Source organism: Daucus carota, chromosome 3 (genome assembly GCF_001625215.2).
Source record: "Daucus carota subsp. sativus chromosome 3, DH1 v3.0, whole genome shotgun sequence".
NCBI lineage: Eukaryota > Viridiplantae > Streptophyta > Magnoliopsida > Apiales > Apiaceae > Daucus > Daucus carota.
In genome coordinates, this window is record NC_030383.2 from 5,164,708 (window position 1) to 5,190,796 (window position 26,089).

General features: G+C 35.6%; 5 protein-coding genes across 5 annotated transcripts; 2 read left to right on the forward strand and 3 right to left on the reverse strand.

Annotated features, from left to right (window-relative positions):
• Positions 1-1,585: 1,585 nt before the first annotated feature.
• LOC108213224 (fructose-bisphosphate aldolase 6, cytosolic) lies at positions 1,586-4,575 on the reverse strand. Its single transcript, XM_017384994.2, has 3 exons — positions 4,429-4,575; positions 3,349-3,576; positions 1,586-2,777 (listed from the first exon to the last, which is right to left on the reverse strand). The coding sequence occupies exons 1-3, from the start codon at positions 4,454-4,456 to the stop codon at positions 1,957-1,959; spliced, it is 1,077 nt and encodes a 358-aa protein (XP_017240483.1). The 5' UTR covers positions 4,457-4,575; the 3' UTR covers positions 1,586-1,956.
• A 1,827-nt stretch (positions 4,576-6,402) lies between these two features.
• On the forward strand, positions 6,403-8,734 carry LOC108214397 (heat stress transcription factor A-3). The gene is made up of 2 exons (XM_017386381.2): positions 6,403-6,938; positions 7,684-8,734. The coding sequence occupies exons 1-2, from the start codon at positions 6,690-6,692 to the stop codon at positions 8,635-8,637; spliced, it is 1,203 nt and encodes a 400-aa protein (XP_017241870.1). The 5' UTR covers positions 6,403-6,689; the 3' UTR covers positions 8,638-8,734.
• Positions 8,735-8,907: 173 nt separating this feature from the next.
• LOC108214396 (serine/threonine-protein kinase CTR1) lies at positions 8,908-19,676 on the reverse strand. Its single transcript, XM_017386380.2, has 16 exons — positions 19,006-19,676; positions 17,798-18,099; positions 17,547-17,691; positions 17,164-17,267; positions 14,810-15,018; positions 12,813-13,142; positions 12,683-12,723; positions 12,074-12,142; positions 11,882-11,982; positions 11,691-11,775; positions 11,465-11,563; positions 10,332-10,400; positions 10,099-10,230; positions 9,882-9,976; positions 9,606-9,795; positions 8,908-9,223 (listed from the first exon to the last, which is right to left on the reverse strand). The coding sequence occupies exons 1-15, from the start codon at positions 19,528-19,530 to the stop codon at positions 9,687-9,689; spliced, it is 2,415 nt and encodes an 804-aa protein (XP_017241869.1). The 5' UTR covers positions 19,531-19,676; the 3' UTR covers positions 8,908-9,223; positions 9,606-9,686.
• Positions 19,677-21,407: 1,731 nt separating this feature from the next.
• On the reverse strand, positions 21,408-23,849 carry LOC108211427 (uncharacterized). Its single transcript, XM_017383026.2, has 2 exons — positions 23,140-23,849; positions 21,408-22,225 (listed from the first exon to the last, which is right to left on the reverse strand). The coding sequence occupies exons 1-2, from the start codon at positions 23,737-23,739 to the stop codon at positions 21,863-21,865; spliced, it is 963 nt and encodes a 320-aa protein (XP_017238515.1). The 5' UTR covers positions 23,740-23,849; the 3' UTR covers positions 21,408-21,862.
• Positions 23,850-24,213: 364 nt separating this feature from the next.
• Positions 24,214-26,009, forward strand: LOC108213759 (2-alkenal reductase (NADP(+)-dependent)). The gene is made up of 4 exons (XM_017385548.2): positions 24,214-24,607; positions 24,704-24,881; positions 24,952-25,118; positions 25,252-26,009. Exons 1-4 carry the CDS (start codon positions 24,353-24,355, stop codon positions 25,711-25,713), a joined length of 1,062 nt encoding a protein of 353 aa, XP_017241037.1. The 5' UTR covers positions 24,214-24,352; the 3' UTR covers positions 25,714-26,009.
• The last annotated feature ends 80 nt before the right edge of the window (positions 26,010-26,089 follow it).

Genomic DNA, 26,089 nt, shown 5'->3' on the forward strand with positions numbered 1-26,089 from the left:
AGAATAAGACGGATATCATTAAACTAAGCGATTGTTAACTTTTTTTTTAAAGAATAAGAGGGATATAATTGGACTAAAAAAGACGGTTAGAGTGGGGATAGTTTCATATAAAAATACAAGTTAATTTTTAATTATCAATGAGGGCTTGTTACCGGATCAATTTATTTTCAGCGAGAAATGTATTTTGGTTTGTACTTCAGTTGAAATTTGGATTTTACGGATTATGATTTTGTAAATAAAGGTGAAAGATGGTATGCGTGGGGTGATGACCCCAAAAGTCCCTGTTTAGCAGCAAAAAGCCTATATTGTCACTTTCTGAAAAAATGTCCCCAACTGTCACTTCAGAACGCAATTTCGTGTTGTGTTTACAAATACGCAACTTTAAGTCATGTTTTTAGTTGAAAACGCAACTTCAAGTCGTGGTTTCCTCAGAAAATAAACGCAACTTCAAGTTGTGTTTTGAAATGACAGTTGGAGCCATTTTTTCAGAAAATGACATTGAAGCCTATTTGCCTTATAGTGACTTTTGGGACATTTTCTCGTATGCGTTTACTTGCCCTAAATTTCATTTGTGCTGGGTACTTCACAAATGTCCATAACTTGATCTAGATTTGTTTCATTGGTTTCATGTTCTTGTTTGAATTATAAAGAAAAAGTTCTAATCTGTTGTTGTTTCATACTAACTCTGAGAACTTTAGTATTGTGCAAATGTACAAGTATTGCCAATTTCATGTGTTGCCCCTGGGGCTGCTGTTAGTATTGTGCAATAAGGACTAGGGCTGCACATGGGCTGGGTTGGACCGGTTTCGGCCATTCAAGCGACCCAACCCATTTAGTACGGGTTACAAAAATTTAACCCATTAATCATAAAAAGAATTAGAAACCCAACCCTACTAATTGTATGACGGGTTGGGTTGGTTAGGGTATGGTTGATCGGGTTGAAAATTTTGCAGGATAAGCATAATCCAAAATATGTTTTGCACCATTTTGTTGTGTACAATTAGCAATAACATAGAACATTGCACCAATACAAAATATCAGGTGCTTTTACAGTGCAGATATTCTCTCCATACTAAGGTGGACAGCTGAATCTTAATACACAAATAACTATTAAAAATAATATTTTCTCCATGATATATAATCATAAGAACTAGCAATGTGAGTCGTTTGATTTAAACTACAAAGCTTTATTTCTAATTGTTTCTGCACATTGCACTACACTCACTGCACATTCTATCATCAAATAAGTAAATATAATTCCGTGAGCAACCAAAAATATTCTATCGGAGTGTTAAAAGATATATTTTGACCGGGTTGGGTTGGTTTAAGGTTTTTAAAAGTTATATTTCAACCCAACCCATTATAAACGGCTCAACCAAAAATCAACCCAATTAACCCATAGTTTGGAATGGGTCGAGTTAGTCGGCCTAGTTCAAGGTTGAGTTGGGTTGGTTTGAACGGGTTGGACAACACATGAGCAGCCCTAATAAGGACATATGGTTCCTATTGTTGTTACAATGGATTCTGATATGGAAAACTGGAACCTGATATTCCAGTGGTCTCACCATTCAAGGAACAAGGAACATTGACAGAACATAATTCAAATTAAGAACAGGGTTTTTGAAGAAAAAAATTCAGCTGCTTCTGGTAATTTTGAGAATTACAACGTTACACATGCTCGATATGAAACATGGTTGTACCAGAAAAAAAACTGGAGAATAGACAGAAAAGACATCAAATATAGCATTTATCCTCGCTCAATAGAGGCTTGCTATTTTATTTACAAGTCTGTAGTACGGATCAGGATGAAAAATAAAAGAGAAACCTTAGGGACTATGAAAAATCAAAGAGAAACCTTAGGGACTAGATCGTCTTATAAAGGCACTCTTGTACAAACTGCACTGTATGCTACAAAACATAAGAGGATTATTATTGATAAAGAACCTGAAATGCTGATCAGTATTTGTAGTCCTTGACATGAAGGCTCTCAGCGGCACCTTCACCCAAAGGAGCATCACCCTGGTATTTACCAAGAGTTGCCTCCGAGTTGGCCTTGCACCTTGCCAGGAATGCAGCCTGTGCCTTCTCAATGTTTTCTTTCTTTCCTCCCCAAGCCTTGAGAGTGCTCTGCTGAAGAGCCCTTCCATAGGAGAACGTGAGACTCCAAGGCTTCTTTGTCTGCAGCTTGTTCATGGCATTAAGGTTAACAGTAGCCTCCTCCTCGCTCTGCCCACCAGATAAGAACACAACTGCAGGAACAGCAGGAGGCATAGTGCGCTGCAGGGCACGGACAGTGTGCTCAGCAATAACCTCAGGTGTAACTTTTCCAGAGTCAGATCCTGGAGTCACCATGTTGGGCTTCAACAAAGTTCCCTCGAGCAGGACTTTGTGGTCATTGAGGGCCTTGTAACAAGCAGCAAGAACACGTTCTGTTACATCAGCGCACTTGTTAATATCATGGGCTCCATCCACAAGTATTTCAGGCTCCACAATAGGGACCAAGCCATTCTCCTGGCAAATAATTGCATAACGGGCCAAACCATTTGCATTTTCATTAATAGCCAACTGTGAAGGCTCATTTGGTCCAATCTTGAGCACTGCACGCCACTTTGCAAACCTAGCGCCTGCTTCATAGTATTTAGCACAACGGGCAGCAAGGCCATCAAGACCTTGAGTGGTGGTCTCACCATTGGTACCAGCAAGCTCAACCGTGCCTGTGTCAACCTTAATTCCTGGGAGAACTCCACCTTCCTTCATGACGTCAACAAAACGTTTGCCTGAAAATCAATTTGAGATTCCTTATTAATGGAATTTTCACCACTAAAACTATTCATGCTGTGAAAAGATATCTAGAACTATTTTACAAAAAGTGGCTTGAAGTAGCATAACATATACACAAGGGTCTCATGTAAAGAGTCTAGACACACTACATATTAGTAAACCATAAAGATTCTAAAAAACACATATTTAATATAAAAACAGGTAGAGGCTATAATGTCAATGGAAGAACATTGATGCCTAAGCGCCATGCCGCGGATAAGGGTATTGCCTCTGCACTTTACATAACAGACTCATTACTTAAACCAGCCCAAGTGACCAATATATTAGGCAACCTTTATAATATATCTGTGCTACAGTATTTTAAAGTTTCTGCAGATACCATACAAAACACAAAACTACAACTGTGAAGATAAAAAAAATAAGAGAAACATATCCTAGATATGAGCATAAAGTACGAGTGATGAACTAGAAAATTTAGAGAGACATCAAGTGCTAGATATGTAAAACAAGTCAATTTGTTTAATGACCCTCAATAATATGACACGTGTTGGTAGAATCCGGATCTACCTGCAGCAGTACTCTGATAAAGAGTTTCCTCGAAAAGAATTACACCACTAAGGTACTGCAGGCAGCCAGGGGTGCAGAAGAGAAGCTCTCTGAGTTCCCTCCTATTTGACTCATTATTTTCAACATTAATGCTTGATAAACGCTTGCCAATTGTGCCAGTTGACTCATCAGCAGCAAGAATACCCTTCCCAGGGGTTCCAATGTAAGTAGCATTAGCAATCAGCTCATCTGTAAGATTGAAATCAACTTTAGCATACACAACAGACAATAAATTGCATTAAGCAGACATTTATTAGGGTATTTTTTTCATTTATTTTTTAAACTCACTAGGGTAATTAAGAATAACAATCCAAGTACGCTCGTCACAGGTGTAGTACGCAATAAGAATAAGAAATTTATGAAAATAAATAAAGCTTATTAATATAGGAACGAAAACCCACCAAAGTAGAGATAATATATGTTTTCTACAAGGTTTACGCCTTGCCATATCAGTCAAGCTTGTGACGGAGATAGGCTTCCGGCCTACCTCTTGTCAAGCTTGATCTTCCAGAATGCTCGTTGTCTACAATTTTTTAGGCGCTTAACATATCATTACAGTACGACAATCATAAGTCATGATCAAAGGAAACAGAGGAAATTAAACGTAATATTAACCATTATAACCTTGTGAAATATTGTAACCACCAAAGATCGAGAATCCCAGTGTGATCTAAACACTCGTTATCTGCATGACTACATTCTATTAATTAATCTACCTATGATCAAAAAGGTCCAGTATGGTTTATAGAATACACTGAAACATAGCAATATTATTACCAATATTATTATTGAATGACAATTTGTGATCTGAGTAATTGAAGGACACGAGAAAACAGATCAGGGTCATGCATTCTGTGACACAGTTACAAAAATGAAACATAAATACAGATAAAAAAAATCAAAGAGTCTGTCTAAATTTAAATGCATGCAGCAGATCAAAACCAAATGAACAAGAAACAATAAGCAAGCAAACAACTACAACATATGATCTGGAACCATATAATGTTGCCGGATTAAGGACAAGATTAGAAAGGAGATTACCAGCATATTTGCCCTTGAAGCAAGACATGATTGTTGAATTGATGATACCTAAGAAATCGTGATTAGAGAGATGATGAGAATGATAGAGGCTCTGTTTATTTAACCTCTCATGTAAGGGGGAAGTTATTTTTGGCAAACAGAAAGCATATAATTAGAAAATGTAAATAAATAGTGAAATGAGTAATTTTGTTAAATATATCAAGATAATTTGTGGCTAGTAATTATCGAAAATAAGCTTGTAAATTTACTTCCTATAAAAAAATTAAAATAAAAATTCTCCTTTTTCATAAATTAAAAGAAACTTTATAAACATATATATATATATAGCAATTTATTCCACTTTTTTATATATACTTGTGATTCGAAGACTGTAAAAAATCTCTAAATTTGGATAATTTTATAACTATTTTTTATGATAGTGAAGGGGTCACAAACTTCTTTATGCTTTATATTATTTTACGGAAGAAAATTTTTAAGATAAATAATTTTGAAGTTAGGTTACCTCTTCTAGATGAAGTCGAAATCAAACACAAACTTGGAGTCAGTGGTTTAAAAGTTGGTGATTGGAATCGTTTTTCAGGTTGTGCAGTGATAAATAGATTAAAAAAATATTTTACGAACCGCCTAAACGAGGACACGTCTGTTGATCAAAAAGCAGTCAAAACAAAAATATAAATTATTTGTTCTGTCAAAAAAAAATATAAATTATTTGTTATCGCTTGCTTCTTCTATTCAATTGTATATGTTTGTTTTTCACAGTTCGACATGCATTTTAGGACTTTTTAAAAATATAATTTTCTTAAATTTTTATAAAAAAAATATTTAAAACAAATTACAAAACTATACTTTATTAAAGTACTAAAATTCGTATAATGTCCCATCTCTTAATTAATATATGTCATTTGCCTGGGACGAAGGTCTCCCGCAACATCCTATTAGCCGGGACGGACCGAGTATTTATGAAAATAGCAACCTAGCAACGAAAGAGCAGCATGAGGAATGCTTCAGTTAAATATTCTAAGATCAGTCGAGATGAACATGGAGTCGTCCAGATAATAATATTTTAAGCAAACAATGCGGTGGATGAGTAAAAACAAACCACTCACTCTGTTCAGTTGGCTCTAAACAAATGGGCCCAAATCTTGCTTTCTTGTCGAATATGTGAAAATAAGTTTACACTCTAATTAATTCTGATATATTGATATATTGAGTGGATTATTGATAAATTTTTGATCTTATTTATATTAGTTATTTTAAATTTAGTTATATTTCGTAATCATTTTATGAAATTAGATTAAAATAAATTATTATATTATATCATATAACATGAATTTAATTAAAATTTAACGTGAATTTATTCAAAACAATGATGATAAATGTAGGTTGAATTCGATGAAAAAAGAATACCAGTAAATTTTTGATTACAAACAAGTAAGAAAGAAGAGATATTATATTTGTTCACAAAAGCTTCGTTAATTCACCTCTTACATTTATAATTTTTTTTAAATTAATAAAAATGTAATTTTATTTTAAATCAACAATGTAAAGGAGATCAAAAATGTGTGACATCCACTTCATATACTCCCTCCGTCCCAAAAAGAGTGAGCTGCTTTGACTTTGGTTGTAAGTTTAGTTGAAAAGTGGGTAAAGTGGTGGGATTTATCAATATTTAAAAATAGATTTGAGATAGTGGAAAAAATTAATGGATGTAATAGTGTTTATTTAATAAAAAGAGAATATAAAATAGAGATAGTGAGCGTAATAGTGAAAAATAATGTTAAAAAATAGTAAGCATGATAGGTTGATTCTTTCGAGACGTACCGGAGGAAGTATTCAAATAAACAACCTAATTTATATGTAATAATTAATCTAGTTTCAACATCACAACAGGAATTTATTTCTTAACAATTAAGGTTGGCAACTTGGCTTCCGCCGGACCGCTAACGCATCGCTACAGACATCTCAACTTGGTGACCCACCGGTTCACAAAATAAAGCCACCCCATTGGCCACACCAGATTCTTTGACAACAACTGTACTTGCCATAAAAATATCCAACTCCCAGACACAGTACTTTCAATAAATATCCACACAAGTCGGCGCTGAACTTTCACTTTCACATGAACCAGCCTCCTCCGCGTCGCCAACAGTAGCCGCCTTTCACTCCCTATATAAACATGCTCAGTACCCTCTTCTCCGATATTTTCGAATTTTATTTGATAAATTTAACCTTTTTTTTTTGGTCTCTCGAATTTGTTAAAAATGAACTATTATGAAGATGCATGGTCGAATGTTGTTCCTCAGCCGCTGGTGGTGGACTCTTCGATCCCGCCTTTTCTGTCGAAGACGTTCGATCTGGTGGATGATGCGGCGTTGGATTCGGTGATTTCGTGGAGTGGTGGAGGGCTGAGCTTTGTGGTGTGGGATCCGCTGGAGTTTGCGAGAGTTGTACTTCCCAGGAATTTCAAGCACAATAATTTTTCGAGCTTTGTTCGACAACTCAATACTTATGTGGGTACATTTAATTAAATTAGCCTCACCACAAGTTGAAGTAGTATGTATCTGATTCTTGTTACAATCTGTAATTAATTAATTGTTTTAAGATGACCATTTTGTTTACTGGTTATACTTTTACCTGATCTTGATGTAATAATAGTGTATAAAGCCGCCAGATTGTAATAGGTTCTCTTGTAATTTTAAGCTAGTGAGGGGATTATCCAAACCAAAACGAATGTACCCAGTATATTCCATTTAGAGTAGGGTCTGTGCAGGGTAAAATGTACGTAGACCATATTTCTGTTAAAGAGCAGGGAGGCTCATTTTGTGAAGGCTCCCTTCTTAGTGCAGGACAGAGTATTGAATTACTTAATTATGTTGTTGAGATAGTTTTGTGTTTTTAGGATCATAGTGTTAACTACGATGAGTGGTCTGTTTAGTTTGTAATATGTTCTAGTGGCTGGGAGTGTTTTAAGGAGGAGGAGCTTGCCTGGCTCTTCCCTTCTATTGGAGTGGGAATTCATTATCTTGCAGGTAGTTTTCTGAATTTTTTTTGTTACACTCAATCTGTCATGCTATTAATGATATCTAACTTTTGCTGATTTATTATATCTAACTTCTTTTTGCTGATTTATGATATTTAACTTATCTTTGCCTCTGATTGCTTCTATCTCGTAATTATGAAATGATTTCTTTCATAAAATGTGGAGTTCTCGCTTTTTCTTATTGGAATTATTCATAGTGGAGCTGTTATGTGCAGGGATTTCGCAAGATTGGAACCGAGAGGTGGGAGTTTGCAAATGAAAGTTTTGTACGAGGGCAGAGGCATCTGTTGAAGAACATACAGAGGCGCAAGTCACCTCATTCTCAGCAGGCCGAGAATATGGTTGGATCTTCACTTGAAGTAAGAAAACCAGCAGTAGAAGCTGGGATAGAACAGTTAAGAAAAGAGAGGACTGTGATGATGCAGGAGGTCATCGAATTGCAGCAGCAACATCGTGAAACGATTCAGCATATGGAAGCAGTGAACGAGAAGCTCCAAGCAGCAGAACAGAAGCAGAAGCAGATGGTTTCTTTCTTGGCAAAAGTGTTCCACAACCCTGCGTTCTTGGCTCGCCTTCAGCCAAAGGATCAGTTGAGCATTATGTCTCCAAGAACCGCAAAAAAGTTCATGAAACATCAGCAAACTGAACAGGCTATGTTAAGTTTGTCTGAGGCTGGACAGATAGTAAAGTACCGCGATGATTTAGACCAGAATCTTGCCACACCTTCAAGAAATCCTCACCTAATCCCAGTAGCAGCTGAACAGATAGCTCATTTTATCTCGGAAGAAAAGGTTGATAGCCCTGGTTTAGGTGCAGAAGGTCCACCATGTCATTTTGAGAACATTGGATCATATGCATTCGACATACCAGATGATCTTCCTAGGCCCCTAGAACAAGGCAGAATGGGAACTCCAAAACTGGAGCCTAAAGAGTGTTTTCAGGAGTATTCTGTGTCTCCCGGATTTGAAGAATTGGCAAGACCAGAAAATTGGAACATGGGTTTTGAAGCTGGAATTTCAGGTTCTAACACTGAAGTGTGGGGTAATTTTAATAATTTTGTTGCACCAGAATTCAGAGTCACCAGTGGAATGTCAGATATATGGGAGGTAAGTTCCTCAGAGGTGGCAGTAGGTCCTGAATTCGATATTTGGCCAGCTGATGAGTTTTGATTTCAGAGCCAGGTTGGCCATCCCCCTAGGGATACAACTTCTTATGCACTTATGTTAAAAGCACAATTTGGTTCTATATCGAGTACATATTTATTCATTTGATCGATTAATTTTAAATTTACTCAAACGGACTCTAGGCCTCGAAGGTTTCTAACAGAGGAAAGATACCCTGATGGTAGTTCTCTGTTCTTAAAACACATGTATAACTTCTGTAACATACTTACTATAGTTGCAAATTCTTTAACAAGTGTACCAATTACGCATAACCAATTAAACAAAAAGTTCGTCATTAATCTGATTTTGTTAGTTCAAGTACAGATAGGCGATGGCCTAACTAAAATATTATGCAAGTACTTGTCTGGAATCTGTGCGATTCATTTCACACTACGGTCACTAAAATTTCTGACATCCGCTTGTACAGAAATTACATGTAAATATGTGATAATATGAGCAAAAAGATCGCCAAACCCAACTAGAAAATAAATTTATACAAGTACAGTGAAAATTTTCTATGATTGCTAACTTCTGCTGCCGTCCAAAATGTTGTTCCAGGAAGCAAAATGAACAAATTTATGTACATCAATGCCTGCAAGTGAGAAAATAATTGTTTAAGAACACATGACTTCTCATATTAAAATACCTTGCATAACCAAGTGTCTTTTTATCACTAAGCTTGAATTTTTAGTATGCCAGATGTTATCCTTTGTGAAGATGTCAAAAAAACAGAACCTAAAAACCCATTAACCAATACAACAACGAACACAAGGCAAAATAAGAAACAGGCGCCTGCCAACATCAAGTCTCAAGTCAAGGTCAATTGCTTAACACCCTGAGGTAGAAGACAAAAGAATTGCTTCCACAATGATGTAGCAAGAACATATAAGGCTCTGCTCCATTGCTTAACAAAACTCAATTAAAATACTGATGAAATTGGCTCTTAATAACAGAAACTGAAAATTTAAAATTACCGAAAATTATGCTTTGGGGGCAATCCAGGCAGTTATCTGCCTTTGCAAGAATGTATTTGTGCACAAAAACTTCAAGATGCTTCATGTGACCAGAGGGTTATCAGCACGCTCAAGTTGCAATGTGGGAGGTTTTATCAGCGGTCTTAAAGTCTCCATGATGCTGGCAAATGACGGGCGTTTCCATGGCTCACTGTGCAATTAATGGGGCAAAAATTAATGTTTCATGTAATGAACAATTAACAAGAGGGAAGAAATTGCAGACAAAATGCTACTCACTTCGCCCAGCATGCCTCAATTATGGAAGCAACTTGAGGATTAACATGACGGGGAATTTCAAGCCTTTTGCACTTGAAACCAACAGCTGCTACAACCTAAAAGACCATATATTCACATTATATCAACGAATTTAATATAACAGACGTAACAAAACAGATCATATGTAACTCATACTCTTTGTTCTAAATTATAAAATAGCTTAACTTTGTATATATACCTGAGCTGGATTGAGATTACCCCAGGGTTGTTGCAATGTTGCAAGCTCCCACAAAATCACCCCAAAGCTGTATACATCTGACTTTTCATTTGATGGTTCGTCACGGAGGACTTCTGGAGCCATCCACTCAGGCTAAAAATGCAAAATTCAAAAACAATTTATAAAGCTATAGATGATGCCACTTTCTTCTAAAGTTCTGTGTGCGGGGGAGGGAAGGGAGGGAAAAAACTCACAGTTCCTGCAGCTGACTTTGATGAAAGATATGTGTTTGCCTTCAAGCGAGATAAACCAAAGTCACAAACCTGAACTCATGCAAGTAGAGGGAAAAAAATTAGCAAGTGGTATAATTACTTGCAACACAGAAATATATCAAACAAGAACATGAAACATATTGTTATCAACTACAAGAAAAAGGTGGGACATAGTTCTGTGAAAACAAAACAGATGACCAGATTGTACCAAGAGAACCTTATAAAATAATGTTCAGTACATGCACAAACCTTTCTTCATCTCTTTACATATGCTTGCGTATTTAGAAATTAATATTAATACTAAATTAGGGTTCCAAAAGTAAAGACTTATATCTCACATTTAATTGCCCACTTTACGGTTTACTATATTTTCCTAATGGAATCTTAGCGCGGCTCATTTTATTGTATTCATGAACTAATTACTTTCCAAGTTGGAAAAGCATTTACCAGCTTAAAGGTAAAACATTTCAAAATTTTACCCTCTTACTGTAGATGAGTGGTATTCAAGGATGAACAATTCAGAAGAACACAATTTAATCAAGATTAATAAGAAAAATATTCTTTCAAATATAATTTGGAGTACTAGAAGTTTCCAATATCAGGTATTGTACTCTTGAGAGCGTATCATATAAGGAGTTAATTTGTCATCTTATTTTTCATCTAATTAGTATTCAGCATCCACAATCTACAGAAAACTCTGTCAATCAGATAGTGAGGAGCAATGACAAGGCATTGTGATATAACTATCAAACTAAGATTACATCTAAAAAAAAGTAGCAAGCAGATAAAGATAGCACAAAAAAAAGTGCACCATATCAAAAAAATTCAAAAAGCAATGATTTTCAGTAAGCCATTTATTCCCAAAACTCCTCCCTTTGTTTTGGTTTTATAAATATGCTATCACTAAATTTATTAAGTAAATATGATGATACGAGTCATATGCCATATTTCTCAATTTTTGAATTTTTTTTAGGCCAAAAATATAAATAAACAGGATAACACAAAGTATATATGAACAAGCAATACAGCTTCTGAAGTCACTATAATCAAGAGAACTAAAAAAATGTCACATATATACAGCTCGTCCATGTGACTAGTTCCAGACTTGTACTTGCCTTTACTGTGTATTTTTTGTCAACTAGAAGGTTGGGAGATTTCAGATCACGGTGAACAATGGGAGGATTGCGTCTGTGTAGATAATTCATCCCCTTGGCCTATTGTAACCACAAAAATTGTTAAATAATAAAGCAGAACAACTGAAGGAAACAGATGCTGATGAGTAAATGAGCATCACAAAACACAAGCAAACAGCAGAAAGTTATATATGACAGTATATGGTACCACGTCATAAGCCATACTCAGCCGACGCCTCTCATCCAGAGTTTCTTTTGCACCAGATTTATGTAGTAGTCTATACAAACTACCTCTAAAGGACAAAATAAAAACAGTCAGTCAGAAAACAATGCCACTAGCAATGCTACAAACGTTGCAATGTAATAGGCAAAGGAGTAGTTGATGAGAAGTTACTTGACCTTGATAAATACTCTGTAACTATCGACAAATTTGGAGGCTGTGTAACAGCCCCCATGAAGAGAACAATATTAGGATGCCGGAGTCGTCTCATAATTGCAACCTATTTGACACAAATTAAAAACGTTTATTCCAGAACAAAGAAGGATAAGTATGGACATATCATATCTATTATTAAATATAAATAACCTTACCTCCCTCAAGAACTCCTTAAACCTTTCTGCATGAAAATCTTGTTCCATAAGAATTTTGACAGCAACATCCTGTATGTTTGAGCTTTTGTAAGATCACAGGCATAAAGAAATACTGCAGTATAATGAACAATTACTGCACAATACAAAATTTAACCAGTGTAGGAGGTTAAAGATGAACGTCATTTAAAAACATGACACTATAAATTGCCCCAACATAAAGCAACAATGATGGTCAGTCTTAAGGCACTAAACTACATGCATGGAACTTCAAAAAGGAAAACCTGCCCCAAACAAATACGTTCAATTTCTTTTTTCGCCAAGTTAATGAAGTTTTAATTACACTGAGTGAGTTGTATAATCATTCCTGCTCTTGTATAGTGTTTTTAGAACAAAGACCAGTTTCCTTCCAACTACGCGAAGAAATTGTACTACATTTTGCAGATGAAATGCTGTTATTGAGGAGCGCATATGGATCAGACACATATTTTATTAAAGTATGTATTAGTTCTATAAAGAATACATCACTGCAAACCAAAATTACAGTCATCTAGCAGCTACTTAAGCATGTCTCGAAATAAAAAATCTATCACTAAATAGGTGAATACTTACTGAGCCATTCCAGTCAGCACGATGAACGGTACCAAAAGAACCTGACAATGCAACAATTCAAAGAATATTATCTCAACTGCCAAGATTTGCCTATTCTACAATGTTAGTCGGACTGCTATAAGGGGATTACCTGATCCAATTTTTTCTTTTAGATCTAGATCACTCCATGGAATGTCCAAATCTTCCACATCAAATGGAAGCTCCCTGGGTCTACTTGTTACCAGTTGACTAGTCTGATCTGTACCCGTGTTTACTCTTGGATCGGGGAATGGTGCCATCATATTTCCAGGATATGCATTAGTAAGATCTCTGTCACGAATCATTGGCCGGGATGCTCTTGGTGGCAAATGTGATTGAATAATATCACCACTATTGCTTGGACTAACCCCAGTACTTTTTCTATGCATGTCAGGCTTCTTAATATGCAAGAAGTCCTCAGCATCCCCGTCAATAACACTACCTGTTTTGTTCCAAAAACAGTAGAACTCATCAGTCACCAGAGCAGCATGATAAACAATCATGTGAAGTTCTGTCAAAGTAGATTCATAACAGCAGGTATTTATTAGATAATATTGTTACAAAATCAGAACTAGTTATACCAAAGGGAATATATATAAAAAAAAAAAAAAAAGTGCGAAAACAAAAGAATCCAAACTCGGACAGAAAACTTAATACAAACTATCTCAAAGTTCGACGTTCACAACAATATGTGGTCATTCAAGTGTGACCAAGTTCTCATGTTCTATATATACGCGAATTGTGATGGTTCCACGCAACTAATATAAAGATGCATTTCAACAATCTTTAGAATCCTCAAAACCTTTAATCCAGCATACCACATTAATATGCTGTAAAATGATGCACAGATTTCGTACCATTTTAATACGCTTCTCATGTCTTACCTAACATCAGGTACATCATGCATAGAAAGCTATTATCATATAGCTCACTAATAGTCCACCACAGTAGATTCAAATAGACATGTATGGGAGAATATGGCTAGTTAATCTGAACAAATATTCAGATTGATTAGTCTTTACCACATAACTAACACGTAGATACATTTATCTACTGAACAGCATAGTAATCTTTTAGAATTTCATATAAAAGGTACACACAACCATATTACTGTGAAATTGTTATGTTGCTTATGAGTTAATGTTTGCGTTTACCTTCTATATTTCAGCTGAAGAGTACCAATAGCTATTCGATTGGAGTGTGGAGTTCAATTTTTACATATTATTGATCATATATACTAAACATAATTAAACAAGAAGTACAATCTACCAAATATATCAAAAAGCACAATGGTGATGCAAGGATCCTTACATGATGCTAGTGATTACTCGTTAGAAGTAGCATTTTTTTTTTGTAACATGTGGTTAATTGTAATATATTCTTATGCAACAAAAGAAACAATAGCCAAACTCCAATCAGGGACAAGTGAAACACTAAACTGCTAATATTTACTGAATATACATGACAAGCGCAACGGCGAAAAATATTGTCATATTCATTCAATTATAAGACAATATTGAGATTTGGTACAAGTGATATTTATGTATTTTCAGAAAATCCGAAGCTGGACCAGTACCGTCACAGACAACCCTCCGCACAACTTACTTTTAGAAGACTAACACTAGACACTGGCCTTTTGCATGTGTGATCAAGGATATATACCATACAAGACGGTCAATTTAATTATTACAGGTCTATCAGCATACTGTCATGTCAACATGCAGGACATTATAATTTATAGCATGATTTCGTCCAGCCAGTCCATCAAGTTTAAATGTTTGTGCTTCCAGCACAATTTGACCATCTTTCCTCTTTGTCGTAATATAAACAAAACAAAAACAACACCCAAAAATTCTATATTTTACTTCATACATATAAATTTTAATTGACTACTAAACATATGTGATATACCAACAGTTCCATGCCCTTAAAATAAGCAATAATTAGAATAATAACATATAGAATATAGTAGAACCACCATGTACATGAAAGAATGACCAGAATGCGTTGATAATTGTCAAAAATTCTTAAGACAAAAAGAGGATATTTAATATTTGTTGGTTTCTGCATACAAAAAAAATTGAAGGCATAATAGAAAAATGAAATTACCAGCTGAAGAATCTTCAAACAAATGATCAAGCGATTGACAATCTGAAAAATATTGTTTTGCTAATGATCTAAAATCAACTGTTGGTCCAACTTGTCTGTACCGCGGAAAGCGCAGTGGTGATGAGATTGAGATGGAAGACGGACCATTCAGCAAAGAATCAGGTTTGTGCAAGCTTCCTGGCTTGCCAATCAAATCAACAAGAAACTCCCTGTATCAATAAGCAAATATTTAGTTTCTTAGCTAATGTGTCATGATGAAAGCCACAATTTATCAATATAATAGTCAGTTAAAATTACATGGTCTAGAGAATAGAATGAAGAGAAAGGGGGTGGACAAATTTCTGAAAGTGAAAATGAAATTTTCTGACTTCTACACCCTAGGCTGGTTATAGTCTATTACCATTATTATGCTGAGCAGATGAAAACCTGCCTCGGCTAAGTTATTCTTCAACTGATAAAAATATAAGTGTTAAAGGAATATGGACTTTGAACTTAAAGGCAATCATTGCCAAAACACCACCGCAGTGGACAATATGAAAAAAGATTATCAATTCCTTTCCATTATATATATTATACATAAAAAAAACAATCTACTAGTCTACTCTCGTGCTTGCCATCCAGTAGATTTTAATCTGAAGTTACAAAGATAGATCTTACAAGTGACAAGTCTATCCCCATAATACATAGTTGCAGACTTCTTGAATCACATTTCATAATGTCAAATACAAAAGTTACAAGTATCAACCAAATAAAGGACAGATATGTCTTGATGGTAAATGTGGTCCGATGAGGGTGAGTTGCATGCAGACCTTATTTCTATTACCAGGACTACTTATTCCTACGCGCAAAGAGGTTGCTTTAGTGGCTACGCTACCCCAGATGCTAAGTAAAATATTTGAAAAGACGCTATAATGAAACTCACTAAAGAAGTAACAGCGTAAAACTAAAACAGAAGTTGTGCCATTTCAGAAAAAAGGAGTTCTGCCAAGTACTACCTAACATCCACATAACTCACATACTCCTCGCAATAGTCCTGAAAGCTTCCCTTCCCCTCCAATTATTAATAACACTACTGCAATATCAACCGCTCCTAGCCCTCCCCCAACCACCATAACACCATAAGGGTGCTCCGAAACTCAAAAAGATATCTGTGACTCTAATAAGTCGCCCAATTTAGCTTCAATGTCATGGACCTCTTGCCAGAGGTCATATCCTCCCATGTCTACTTCCTTCTTACCTCTCAACTAATAAGCTCTCCACCCTCTCACCAGAGGTAGAGTCTGTCTCGTGGGGACATGGCCAAATCATAGCAAATCTTACCACTCTAATTTGTACTTTTGGTGTAATAGGTGCAACTCCCAACTATGTTTTAAAAACCTTATACGGTATTGTGTCCAACATGATACAATCACAAGTGCATCGCCACATCCTCATCACTGAAACTAGTAACCTTCCACTCATCCAACTACATTAATATATCTCTCTCTGTGTGTGTGTGTGTGTGTGTGTGTGTATTACTCCGCTAGAAACCTCCTTAAAATAAAAACTAGAAAGTAAAATTAAGAAATTCATAAATCACGTCGAAATATAGCACATATGGTATGCAAATTGATCTTTGGGAGATGGAGAAAAATATAGTGAAGTCAGATTTCAAAAAAAACTCACCAATTGACGGGAAAAATAAAATTAAGAGGCTATTATGTGGAATTATGTATGGAAGGGTGTATTTTGTTTGTGTGTCTACGGGCATTAGATTAGACTCATAACGGCTTAAATTAGTTTCTAGTTTATATTTTAATTTTGTTTTCTATTTCATCACTCGCCCATATATATGGGTCATGTTCCTCTTAGAACCCTTAACTATTGGTTAAGGTTCTGCTGCACATGCAAAATATGCCATGTTTGTATATTATATTTTGAAATTATTTTCGAACACACACAACGATTTAAAAAAACATGTATTTAGATTTGAATCCTGAAAATCTATTTAAATTTTAGAGTTGTGCAGCAAAACCTTAGTGGTTCTAAGGTTCTATTTATAACATATGATATCCATGCCGATTTGGTTATAATGATCCCCCAGCTATACAAAAAAGTCACAAGTACGAGCTTAAGTATGTGCATCCCAACACGTGGCATAAACTCTGCTCAGAATTCTAGGAAAATCTTTTCTTAGTTAACACAGATGATAGTTGACAAACGTACTTAAGACATTTTATCTACAGAAGAGGCATGCGATAATAACTGAAGTTTGAACTGGAAAGTTATGTCACGACAACTTTGTCATATATCTAATCAATCAGAGGAAAACAGATAATTATATATGTAGATGTAATGTAAGTTCAAAGATTAACCTATCCAGCCCGAATCGAACAACACAAGAGGAAGCATCATCTCTTTTACAATATCTGCATCCTTTAGCTATACGGCATGGTAGGTCAATTGTGTCAGCTAGAACCTGAAAAAACAAAAAACAGAAAATATATAATAAATCTGAGCGTGAGTTTATAACTTTAATAATATATTGATCTTGATGACAGGCGGATCATCAGTAATAAGATGACAATTTTAAAAATTATCTTAAAAAAAATATCTACCCAATGCGTTCTTAACAAAAATGAAAAAGAAATTTTCGCTTGGCATGAAGGACGGAACATTCCTCTTGTATAAGCACTATATTTTAAAGCCTAATTTCAAGTGAAAAACATTTGGTCACATTATAATGTCTATAGCTTACTTTGAATAATATGGCCCGATGTCTGCAGAGGCCAACACTGAGGCTGCCAATAGGAAGGACAACAGATCCTAGACATTCTCTCAAATCATCACTGCACTCCTTCCAGACAGGAAATAATTCATCTTCTCCAGAGGAAGGCGTATCCCTTGTGGACGGAAAAATAACTTACTTTATAAACCAGCACATGCATCAAAAAAGTAATACCTACGATAATGTTTGACACCATTATAATACGAGACGCTGTAACTCACCCCATACGATTGCAGATAAGTTTTGCTAGCTGATCTACAACCTCATCTGTGGTGTTGCAATTAGAGGACACACTGTGAATCCTATTTTGCAATTCCTTTAAAGTTGCATCACTGCGTCTATCAATTAAAACTACTTCAACTAAAGATTCAATTCTTGGATCTATACACTTCAAGGATTCAATTGCCGGTATGCGACCATTATCTTGCAAATCAGAGCACACACTCCATACATAGGGATCGATCCCGTTGATAGAATAGAACCCATCTGGAATTCTATCGAAGTATGATAAACATCCATTTGCCTAAAATACATTTTTTTAAAGAGAAGAAAACTAGTATTAGAATCTGTATGGGTAACGTATATGACTTGCAATAATAAATAAATTTCACTACATGTAAAGATCTTTATACATGTGCTTTCGTGCACTGGAAATTGAACAAAGCACGAGAACATATCAGGAAAAAATCCATTTTCTGAGGTAGTACAACTATTAAGTACGTATCTGGTAAAAAAACAAAATGGTAACATTTATAAGTTCACGCATCTTTTAAACAAATTGCTATTGTTTCATCTTTTTCAGAAAGCTGAACCACCGTATCAATATTTAATGGCATGGTAAGGCATATTGATTACACTGAACATCTAATGCCAGTAATATATTTGAATACCACATGATAATGGCACCAAATATTTGTACTGGTGTGGCATTGAAGAGCATGTAATATGATAATATGTTACATACCATACACTACTCAAAATTCTGCATTTGCCTCATCCGCAGACAAGGGTAGTACTCTCAAACAAATGTATACCTACTATAAATGATTATCGTCTTTTATCGATTTTGTTTACTAAAATGCTGAATCATACTTTTTAACATCAAACGAAACATTAAGCACATTGATTGTCCTGGACGTGAATCAGTCAATGCCAGTATTATGATCGAAAGTCCAAACACCCTCGCATATAATTATTTGCACTATTGTGATATCAAGGAGCATGCAAAATGATAACATGTTTCATACAATATACTACTCAACATTCTGCATTTACCTCATCCGCAGACAACGGTAGTGCTATCATAACAGATAATTACTTACTATATATTATCAAATATTTTCCCTGGTCAACACAATCAGTATCTAACATATAATCCAAGATGATCACATTCCTAACTCACACATTACAAAATCACAAGAATCCATACCCAAAATCGATGCGACATAATCTCAGCAGAACCCGCTGACGCAGACCTGGGAGGAGGCAAATCATCAACAACCGGATCCAAGAAATTAGGATCATCCGCCCTAGTCGCCTCCGACGAAAGCCTAAGCGCCAACGACAACTGCAACTGATAACTCTCCTCCGTCTGCTGCGCCCAGCTTTTCGAAGACGAAAACGAAACCCCCCCACCGCCACCGCCTCCCCCACCATCCATCCCCATAGACCTCAATTGCTCCACACCCAATCCATCCTGATCCACCGAAGCCACATAATAATCGCCCCCAGAAATCGAGCTCTCCCCAAAACTACTCCCACTCGATTGCCTCTGAATCGAAGTGGCCCCCATCCGATTGAGCTGCGACGGTTGTTGACGGTGATCGGTGAAATCCCAATCGGACTTGAGCTTATTGCGCTCGGCGGAGTTGGACTCGTAGTAAGAGGCGGCGGGGGTGGATGTAAGAGAAGGGTCTTCCTGGTTGAGTAAAGTGTAGTTAGAGCGTCTTTCCATTGCAGAGGTTTTGGGGTTTGGTCTGGATTCAGACAGGCTTGAGAGTGAGAAGACCGGTCATTGTGTTTTGGTTACTTTTCATCCTTAATTTTCTTACAAGTAGGCTGTTTGTGTCTACATTTTCGCTTAATTTATATTCCCCCACCGCTTCGGTTCGTTGTATACAGACGGGGAATGTACAAATAGTGTTGGCGTCTTCAGCCCTTCATTTATTTTATTTGCTTTAACTTCATTCAATATTAATTTCAAAAAAAAAAAAATCTTCATTTAATATTAGTATCTAAATTTTTTAAGATATGCTTAAAAAATCGATACTTATTTTGAGATGGATAGGAGCGGAAGAATTATGTGTCAAGTCAAAATCTCATCGATATATATGATATTTATATTTAGACATGTATAAGAGTTGGACTAAAATAATAACAAAATATATATATTATTTATAATTGGTTCATATAAAAATGGTTATGTTACGGTTTGGCTATCCGACAAATTTAGTTGACTGAGGATTCATATAAAATATCGAGTCTTACGATGGTGCTAACATATTATCGGACAAATCAAATTGTTCCTCTCAGAAATTGACACTTGTTGATTTATCACCGCTCTCCATTATCCAACCAGATAGCTTTTATAATGAAATGAACGAAAATATATGTAATAAAAATATCTAGAAATTGCATATGAATCTTTTATGTAAACCCACTTCATATTAATGTATATTATCATATCGATAAAGATAAATTTCGTACGTGCACAAGAAATTATCATTGATCGTATTATTAAAACATAATTCTCTTGATGTCCAAATTTTAAGTACAATCAAATAAGAAATCATCGTCAATATATATAATTGATCATATTATCCAATTTTTATCAAGTCTAAAATTTGGAGGCAACAAAAATAAGAGATCATCGTTAAACTTGATTTTGAAACCAAATTTCATTACAGAGCTAAGTTTGGGCAGTCAAACTAGAAACCACAATCTAAAATTCTTTCATAACTTGTTTTTTACTCGTCAAGTCAATTAAATAAATATCATTATCGAGTCCAATATCTATACCTCATATAGAAAATCTTTAAACTGATGTGAAAACAAACAAATATAAAAATAACGAATGCGATGAAGTTACAAGTCAAGTATTAATTGAAAATTCAAACGATCAAGTTAACAACGATCTCACTCCAAAGTAATGACAACATCAAAAGCATGTGTCAATACCATGAACAAATACCTTATTTCCCAGTAAATAATGAGATTGTAAAACAGTGCTAATTTTATTCATTGATTAGTCGTTTTGATATCCGTCGATATCTTCTTATTTTCATCTATTAGTATATTAGAATTATTCGTGGACCTTTGTTTCACTTGTGTGAATCCAGTAAATTGAAATACTTACGATTCGTCAATTTATTTTGCATATCCATATAGATAATTGAGAATCATTTGTTAGAGTCTTGGAGTTCATTTGTTAAAGTTTCACATCATTCTTTTACATAATATTATCAAATACTATATTCGTTGAAGTTTCATATCACTCTTTGACATAATACTATCAAATGCTATTTAAGATCACAATTACGCTATTTGTGAATCTTGTGAATTGAAATACTTATGATTCGTCATTCTATTTTGCACATCCGTATAGATAGTTGAGAATCATTTGTTGAGCATTGGAGTTTGATTGTTCGTTAAAGTTTCACATCATTCTTTGACATAATATTATCAAACACTATATTCGTTAAGTTTCACATCACTCCTATCTATTTAAGATCACAATTACTTGTTATTTGTTATTGACAATTTGGTACACCGACATGAAAAATGAATGTTTGGATTTCAAGTTTTGATACACGAAATACGAAAGTACAAGAATATAAAAGTTAATATAATATTAATAATATAATTCTGTAAAATCTTACACCATATTATTATTTATGTGAAGAGAACATTACACCATACTATTGTTCAATGCGGGAACCGTAAAATCTTGAACAAATGGCAAAATGCATAATTTAATTCTATGTAAGAGTTGTCAATCCGCTATAAACAGAATTGAAAATACCCAAAAATGTCGTAGAAGGCCGCCCATCTACAGCCTACAAGGTTTTAATCATTTGTGGCTGAATCTTTTTGGTCCAACATAGCTATCAACAGTCCTCTCGTGGCATCAGCAAGGTCGAAGGAATATACTGTATGCCATGGTCAATCATCATTCAACCAGCTGAAACTCTGACAGTAGCATCAACAAGGACAAAAATTGATTTCAGTGGCTAAGTTATACACAGATCATGGACTTATGGTAGTCTGAAGCAATAATTGGTATGAACTTAATCCATTTTGGTGCAATGGGCATCAGTACCATGCTGCGTACAATGATGGTAACCCACACTATGCAGGAACTCTCTAATTTCTTTGGATGTACTGTTGCTGGCTTGCAACAGTCTTTCGTCTTCCTCGTATATTAAAAATGGGGCTTCCCCTTTCTTCCTTGATAACAACTTTGTAGCTCCTTTAAGTACATGATATTCCCATCCCTGGACATCTATTTTAAGAAGAATAACGGGTACAGATTCTGGAATGACTTCATCAAGTGGAATAGTCCTTACTTGAATGGCAATCTCCTCATTGGATTTAAAAGCCAACTTTGCACCAGAGGCTGAAACTGCACTATTGTCAAGCCGACCAACCAACTACATTTGCACAAAACAGTTCAAATATCAATAGAAAGTTTGCTGTTCTGTTACCAAATTGCAGCCAAAAGCAATAAATGGAAAGAAGGAACACAAGTGGAACAAGCTAAATGATATGGTAAATTAACTGATACCATCATATCCAGTTATAATTAAAAGGTGCACATAAAATAGGCACACTCTTTCCAACATTAGTCCCCCCCCCCCCCCCCCCCCCGGCCCACTCAAGTTAGGCACATGCATAGGATTGTGAGGGCGCAAGATGTTGATTCTTTGAAGTCAGGTGCAAACCACTTTTTTGTTACCCTACAATTTGCCTTGGCCATAAACATATAAAACAGAAATATAAGATTTAGGCATCTAACAAAGTTATTTGAGTCGATAAGAAACGTGAGCATTACCACCCTATTAGAGTAATATATTAGTATTTACTCTTTTTTTACTATCCTCAGATGTTCCTTGCAAGTATTAAAGATTGGACTACTTTTCCATACGGGCCTAGTAGGGAAAAGAATGAACATTCCTGACCTTCTAAGTTAAGTAGGTAGTCGCTCCCTTCTTGTTAAATACCTAGGATTTTACTAATTATTGGTCGCAAATGACCATCAACTTTTAATACGTCACGCCTGGATAAGCCGGAGAAAGATTTTGAGCCTCGCTGTCTCTAGTCCCTTAACAACTATGACCATATACAAAGTAATAAATCGCTACCCATTTCTGATGCCATTTTCAGCAGTGGAATAACTTCATTCTGTCCAATAACATCACAAAAAAGAATAAATACAATGTACTCCCAAATAAATCCACAAGACCGCAAGTATAAAACTAAAACACAATCTGATCATATCAAGAAACATATGTATACGCAAACATATCATAATTGCAGTAAATTATAAGCTAATCAAATAATCCACCTTATGAAAAGTAATATTCCCAACTCGATCAGACGCGGCCGCTTCAAAAACAGTAACCAAATCCTTAACCCGATTAAAATACACCCCCTCGCATATCCTCTGCAAATTCTCAAACACAGGCTCAAATGCGAAAACTCTAAACCCCATAACCGCAGCCGCAAACGAAGCCATACCCACATTAGCACCAACATCAACAAACACCCCCATTTCTCCCTCCCCCTTCTTCTCCTCCAAATAATCCTGCACCGTGCCCGATATATCGGGCTTTCGAAACATTTTCCCTTTCAAGATCCTAACAATGTTCTTGTGAGGCTTTTCGGGCAAAGTTCCGAAATCAGAGAGTGAATAAAGAAAAGGGTATTTGAGTCCCTCAACAACGCTGGCAATGACAGGGTGAGCTTGAGGTGAATTGTAGCAATCGAAGGGCTGAATTGAGGGGCTGTGAATTAGGGTTTTGGAGTGGAAACTAGGGTTTGGATTTGAAGCGTGGAATGTGAGGTAAAGGTATGTGAGGAGGATCAGAAAAGTGGAGGAGAAGAGAATTAGGGTTTTGGAGGTGAGGATTTTAGTGGGTTTGTCTTTTTTCCAAGCATTTGCCATGGGAATTGGGGGGTGATTTTGCCGGGAAAATTAGGGTTTAAGTATCACAAAGATAGGATCTTGAGCATCAATTCTTGATTTACTTGCAGCACAGGAGAAAGCAGTAGCTGCTGCCTGCTAGCCTATATTTTAGTTCAAAAAAACTAGATTAATTAATTATATTTCCCTTAATTTATGTAAAAAATTGCAACATATAATTTTAAACCGCTTAATTTGGGAAGTACACTGTACAAGTACTAATTATATTGCATGATAACTTAATTGTTTTCCCTTCAAATAAAAAATTGTGTATGATATCTAAAAGATATTTATTATATAAATTTGTTTAAAATAATTAGTCAAAGGCTATACTTTGATTAATTTTTCTTTCTGTTAATAGAAATGGAATCCTTGGCCGACTAACCTAATATTCTGGTAGTATCATATAAAAAAGATTTATAGCTCATTCTATACAGATGTGCCAATGTGCCATACGGCCCATACCATACTATAATAGTATTAAGCTCTTATTTTACTGGTATAATAATGAAGTATATTGACCCTGGAAGGCTGGAACTGATAAAAGTTCCTCTGTTTCTGTAGCTTGAACTGGAACTAAAGATCTGTGATTTTTATGCCAAGAATTTTAATGGAAGTGATCAACAAGTTGGTGACTTTGAAGGCACATATGGATGGTTCACCCCAAGAATCTGATTTTGTGATTAAGACCGAAACACTTTCGTTATCAGCTGTGCTAGAATCGAAAGATGTTTTAGTGAAAAACATATATGTTTCTATTGATCCTTACCAGATAAATCGGATGAAGAGCCTTTGCTCCTCACAAACAGCTAGTGGTTCAAGTTATGCAGCTGGCATCGCTCCGGGCCAGGTTAGTTCAGTACAAACTACAAGCACTCTGTCTATATAGAAAGTCCGTTTGAAGGATTAAATTGAGTTGATTATTTATTTTTTTTTGGAAATGCAGGCCATTGATACTCATGGTGTTGGTAGAGTTGTGGTATCGGGGAACCCTGATTTTAAGAAGGATGATCTGGTTGTGGGACGTATCGGCTGGGGGGAGTATAGCATTGTTAAAGAGGGTGCTAATTTAGATAAATTAAATCCCTTGGGATTTCCATATTCTTACCATGTTGGGATCCTAGGTATGTTTACTTGCACACTGTTTGTTACTACTATCACTGTCTTGACCGAGCGTGTTAAGAAAAATTTCAGGAGTTAGCGGATTTACAGCTTATGCTGGTTTCTATGAAATATGTCAACCTAAGAAAGGGGAGCGAGTCTTTGTGTCTGCTGCTGCTGGTTCAGTCGGCAATATAGTTGGGCAATATGCAAAGCTTTTCGGATGCTATGTTGTAGGCTGTGCTGGTTCTCAGGAAAAGGTCATATATTTTTCATTTATGCAATAATATGAGTTGTTTAGAAATCATCAAAATAAAATCCCAGTATAGATTAGTGTTTTCATCTCAGTTCAGAATTTTGCTATCTGTAGTTTAACTTTCATGAATATTATAGGTGGATCTGTTGAAAAATAAGCTTGGATTTGATGATGCATTCAATTACAAAGAAGAAACAGATCTGAAAGCAGCGGTTGCAAAGTACTTCCCAGACGGTGTAGACATATATTTTGACAATGTGGGAGGTGAAATGTTAGAGGCAGCAGTTGCAAACATGAACCAATTTGGTAGAGTTGCTGTCTGTGGTGTGATAGCTGAATATACAGAAAAAGGAAAACGTGCTGCGCCTGATATGATAGACATTGTGTACAAGCGAATAACAATCAGAGGATTTTTGGCCGGAGATTATATGTCTCAATTTCCAGAATTCATTTCAGCAACAAGTGATCACCTTAAAACTGGCAGAATGCACTCAATTGAAGACATTTCACAAGGTCTAGAAAGTATTCCGTCAGCTTTTGCAGGGCTTTTTCGTGGTGATAATGTTGGGAAAAAGATAGTTCAAATTGCAGATGAATAAAAAAAGCTTCTGTACCTCAAGAGAACTTCAAATTCCCTGTTCCTGGATGCGCTGTCTTGTACTAATTACACTTGTAATTCACCTAAATGTTTAGCTTCATTCTATTCATTAGTCAGTGTTCCAACAATCTGATTGAACTCTTAGATAACAATAGCACGAGTTTGATTGAAATTACAGACTACTTAGAAGGTCACTAGACTAAATGTTGGCTGTGCCAGATCGACATTGTCTTAGTTTAAGATCTAAAATAGGTCATGACCTTCGACTAATCAATAGACTTCTCTTTTTTTTTTGAATCTGTGAAAATATTCCGGACATTTTCTTGTCAGATATTAAGAATTTTGTCTAAATTTTCACGGGACATCTCATGTCTCCT

Bases quoted from the DNA above. Each gene is read 5' to 3' on its own strand.
- LOC108211427 (XM_017383026.2), bottom strand. From the start codon at position 23,739: ATGGCAAATGCTTGGAAAAAAGACAAACCCACTAAAATCCTCACCTCC. The intron at 22,226-23,139 runs GTGGATTATTTG...GTGCAAATGTAG, and splicing joins GGAATATTACTTTTCATAAG to TTGGTTGGTCGGCTTGACAA.
- LOC108213759 (XM_017385548.2), top strand. From the start codon at position 24,353: ATGCCAAGAATTTTAATGGAAGTGATCAACAAGTTGGTGACTTTGAAG. The intron at 24,608-24,703 runs GTTAGTTCAGTA...TTGGAAATGCAG, and splicing joins CTGGCATCGCTCCGGGCCAG to GCCATTGATACTCATGGTGT. The intron at 25,119-25,251 runs GTCATATATTTT...TGAATATTATAG, and splicing joins GTGCTGGTTCTCAGGAAAAG to GTGGATCTGTTGAAAAATAA.
- LOC108213224 (XM_017384994.2), bottom strand. From the start codon at position 4,456: ATGTCTTGCTTCAAGGGCAAATATGCTG. The intron at 3,577-4,428 runs GTAATCTCCTTT...TCAATCTTACAG, and splicing joins CTTCAAGGGCAAATATGCTG to ATGAGCTGATTGCTAATGCT. The intron at 2,778-3,348 runs GTAGATCCGGAT...ATTGATTTTCAG, and splicing joins TTATCAGAGTACTGCTGCAG to GCAAACGTTTTGTTGACGTC.
- LOC108214397 (XM_017386381.2), top strand. From the start codon at position 6,690: ATGAACTATTATGAAGATGCATGGTCGAATGTTGTTCCTCAGCCGCTG. The intron at 6,939-7,683 runs GTGGGTACATTT...TGTTATGTGCAG, and splicing joins TTCGACAACTCAATACTTAT to GGATTTCGCAAGATTGGAAC.
- LOC108214396 (XM_017386380.2), bottom strand. From the start codon at position 19,530: ATGGAAAGACGCTCTAACTACACTTTACTCAACCAGGAAGACCCTTCT. The intron at 17,268-17,546 runs GTAAGCTATAGA...TTGTTTTTTCAG, and splicing joins ATCGGGCCATATTATTCAAA to GTTCTAGCTGACACAATTGA. The intron at 12,724-12,812 runs GTAATCCCCTTA...TTGCATTGTCAG, and splicing joins AAAAGAAAAAATTGGATCAG to GTTCTTTTGGTACCGTTCAT.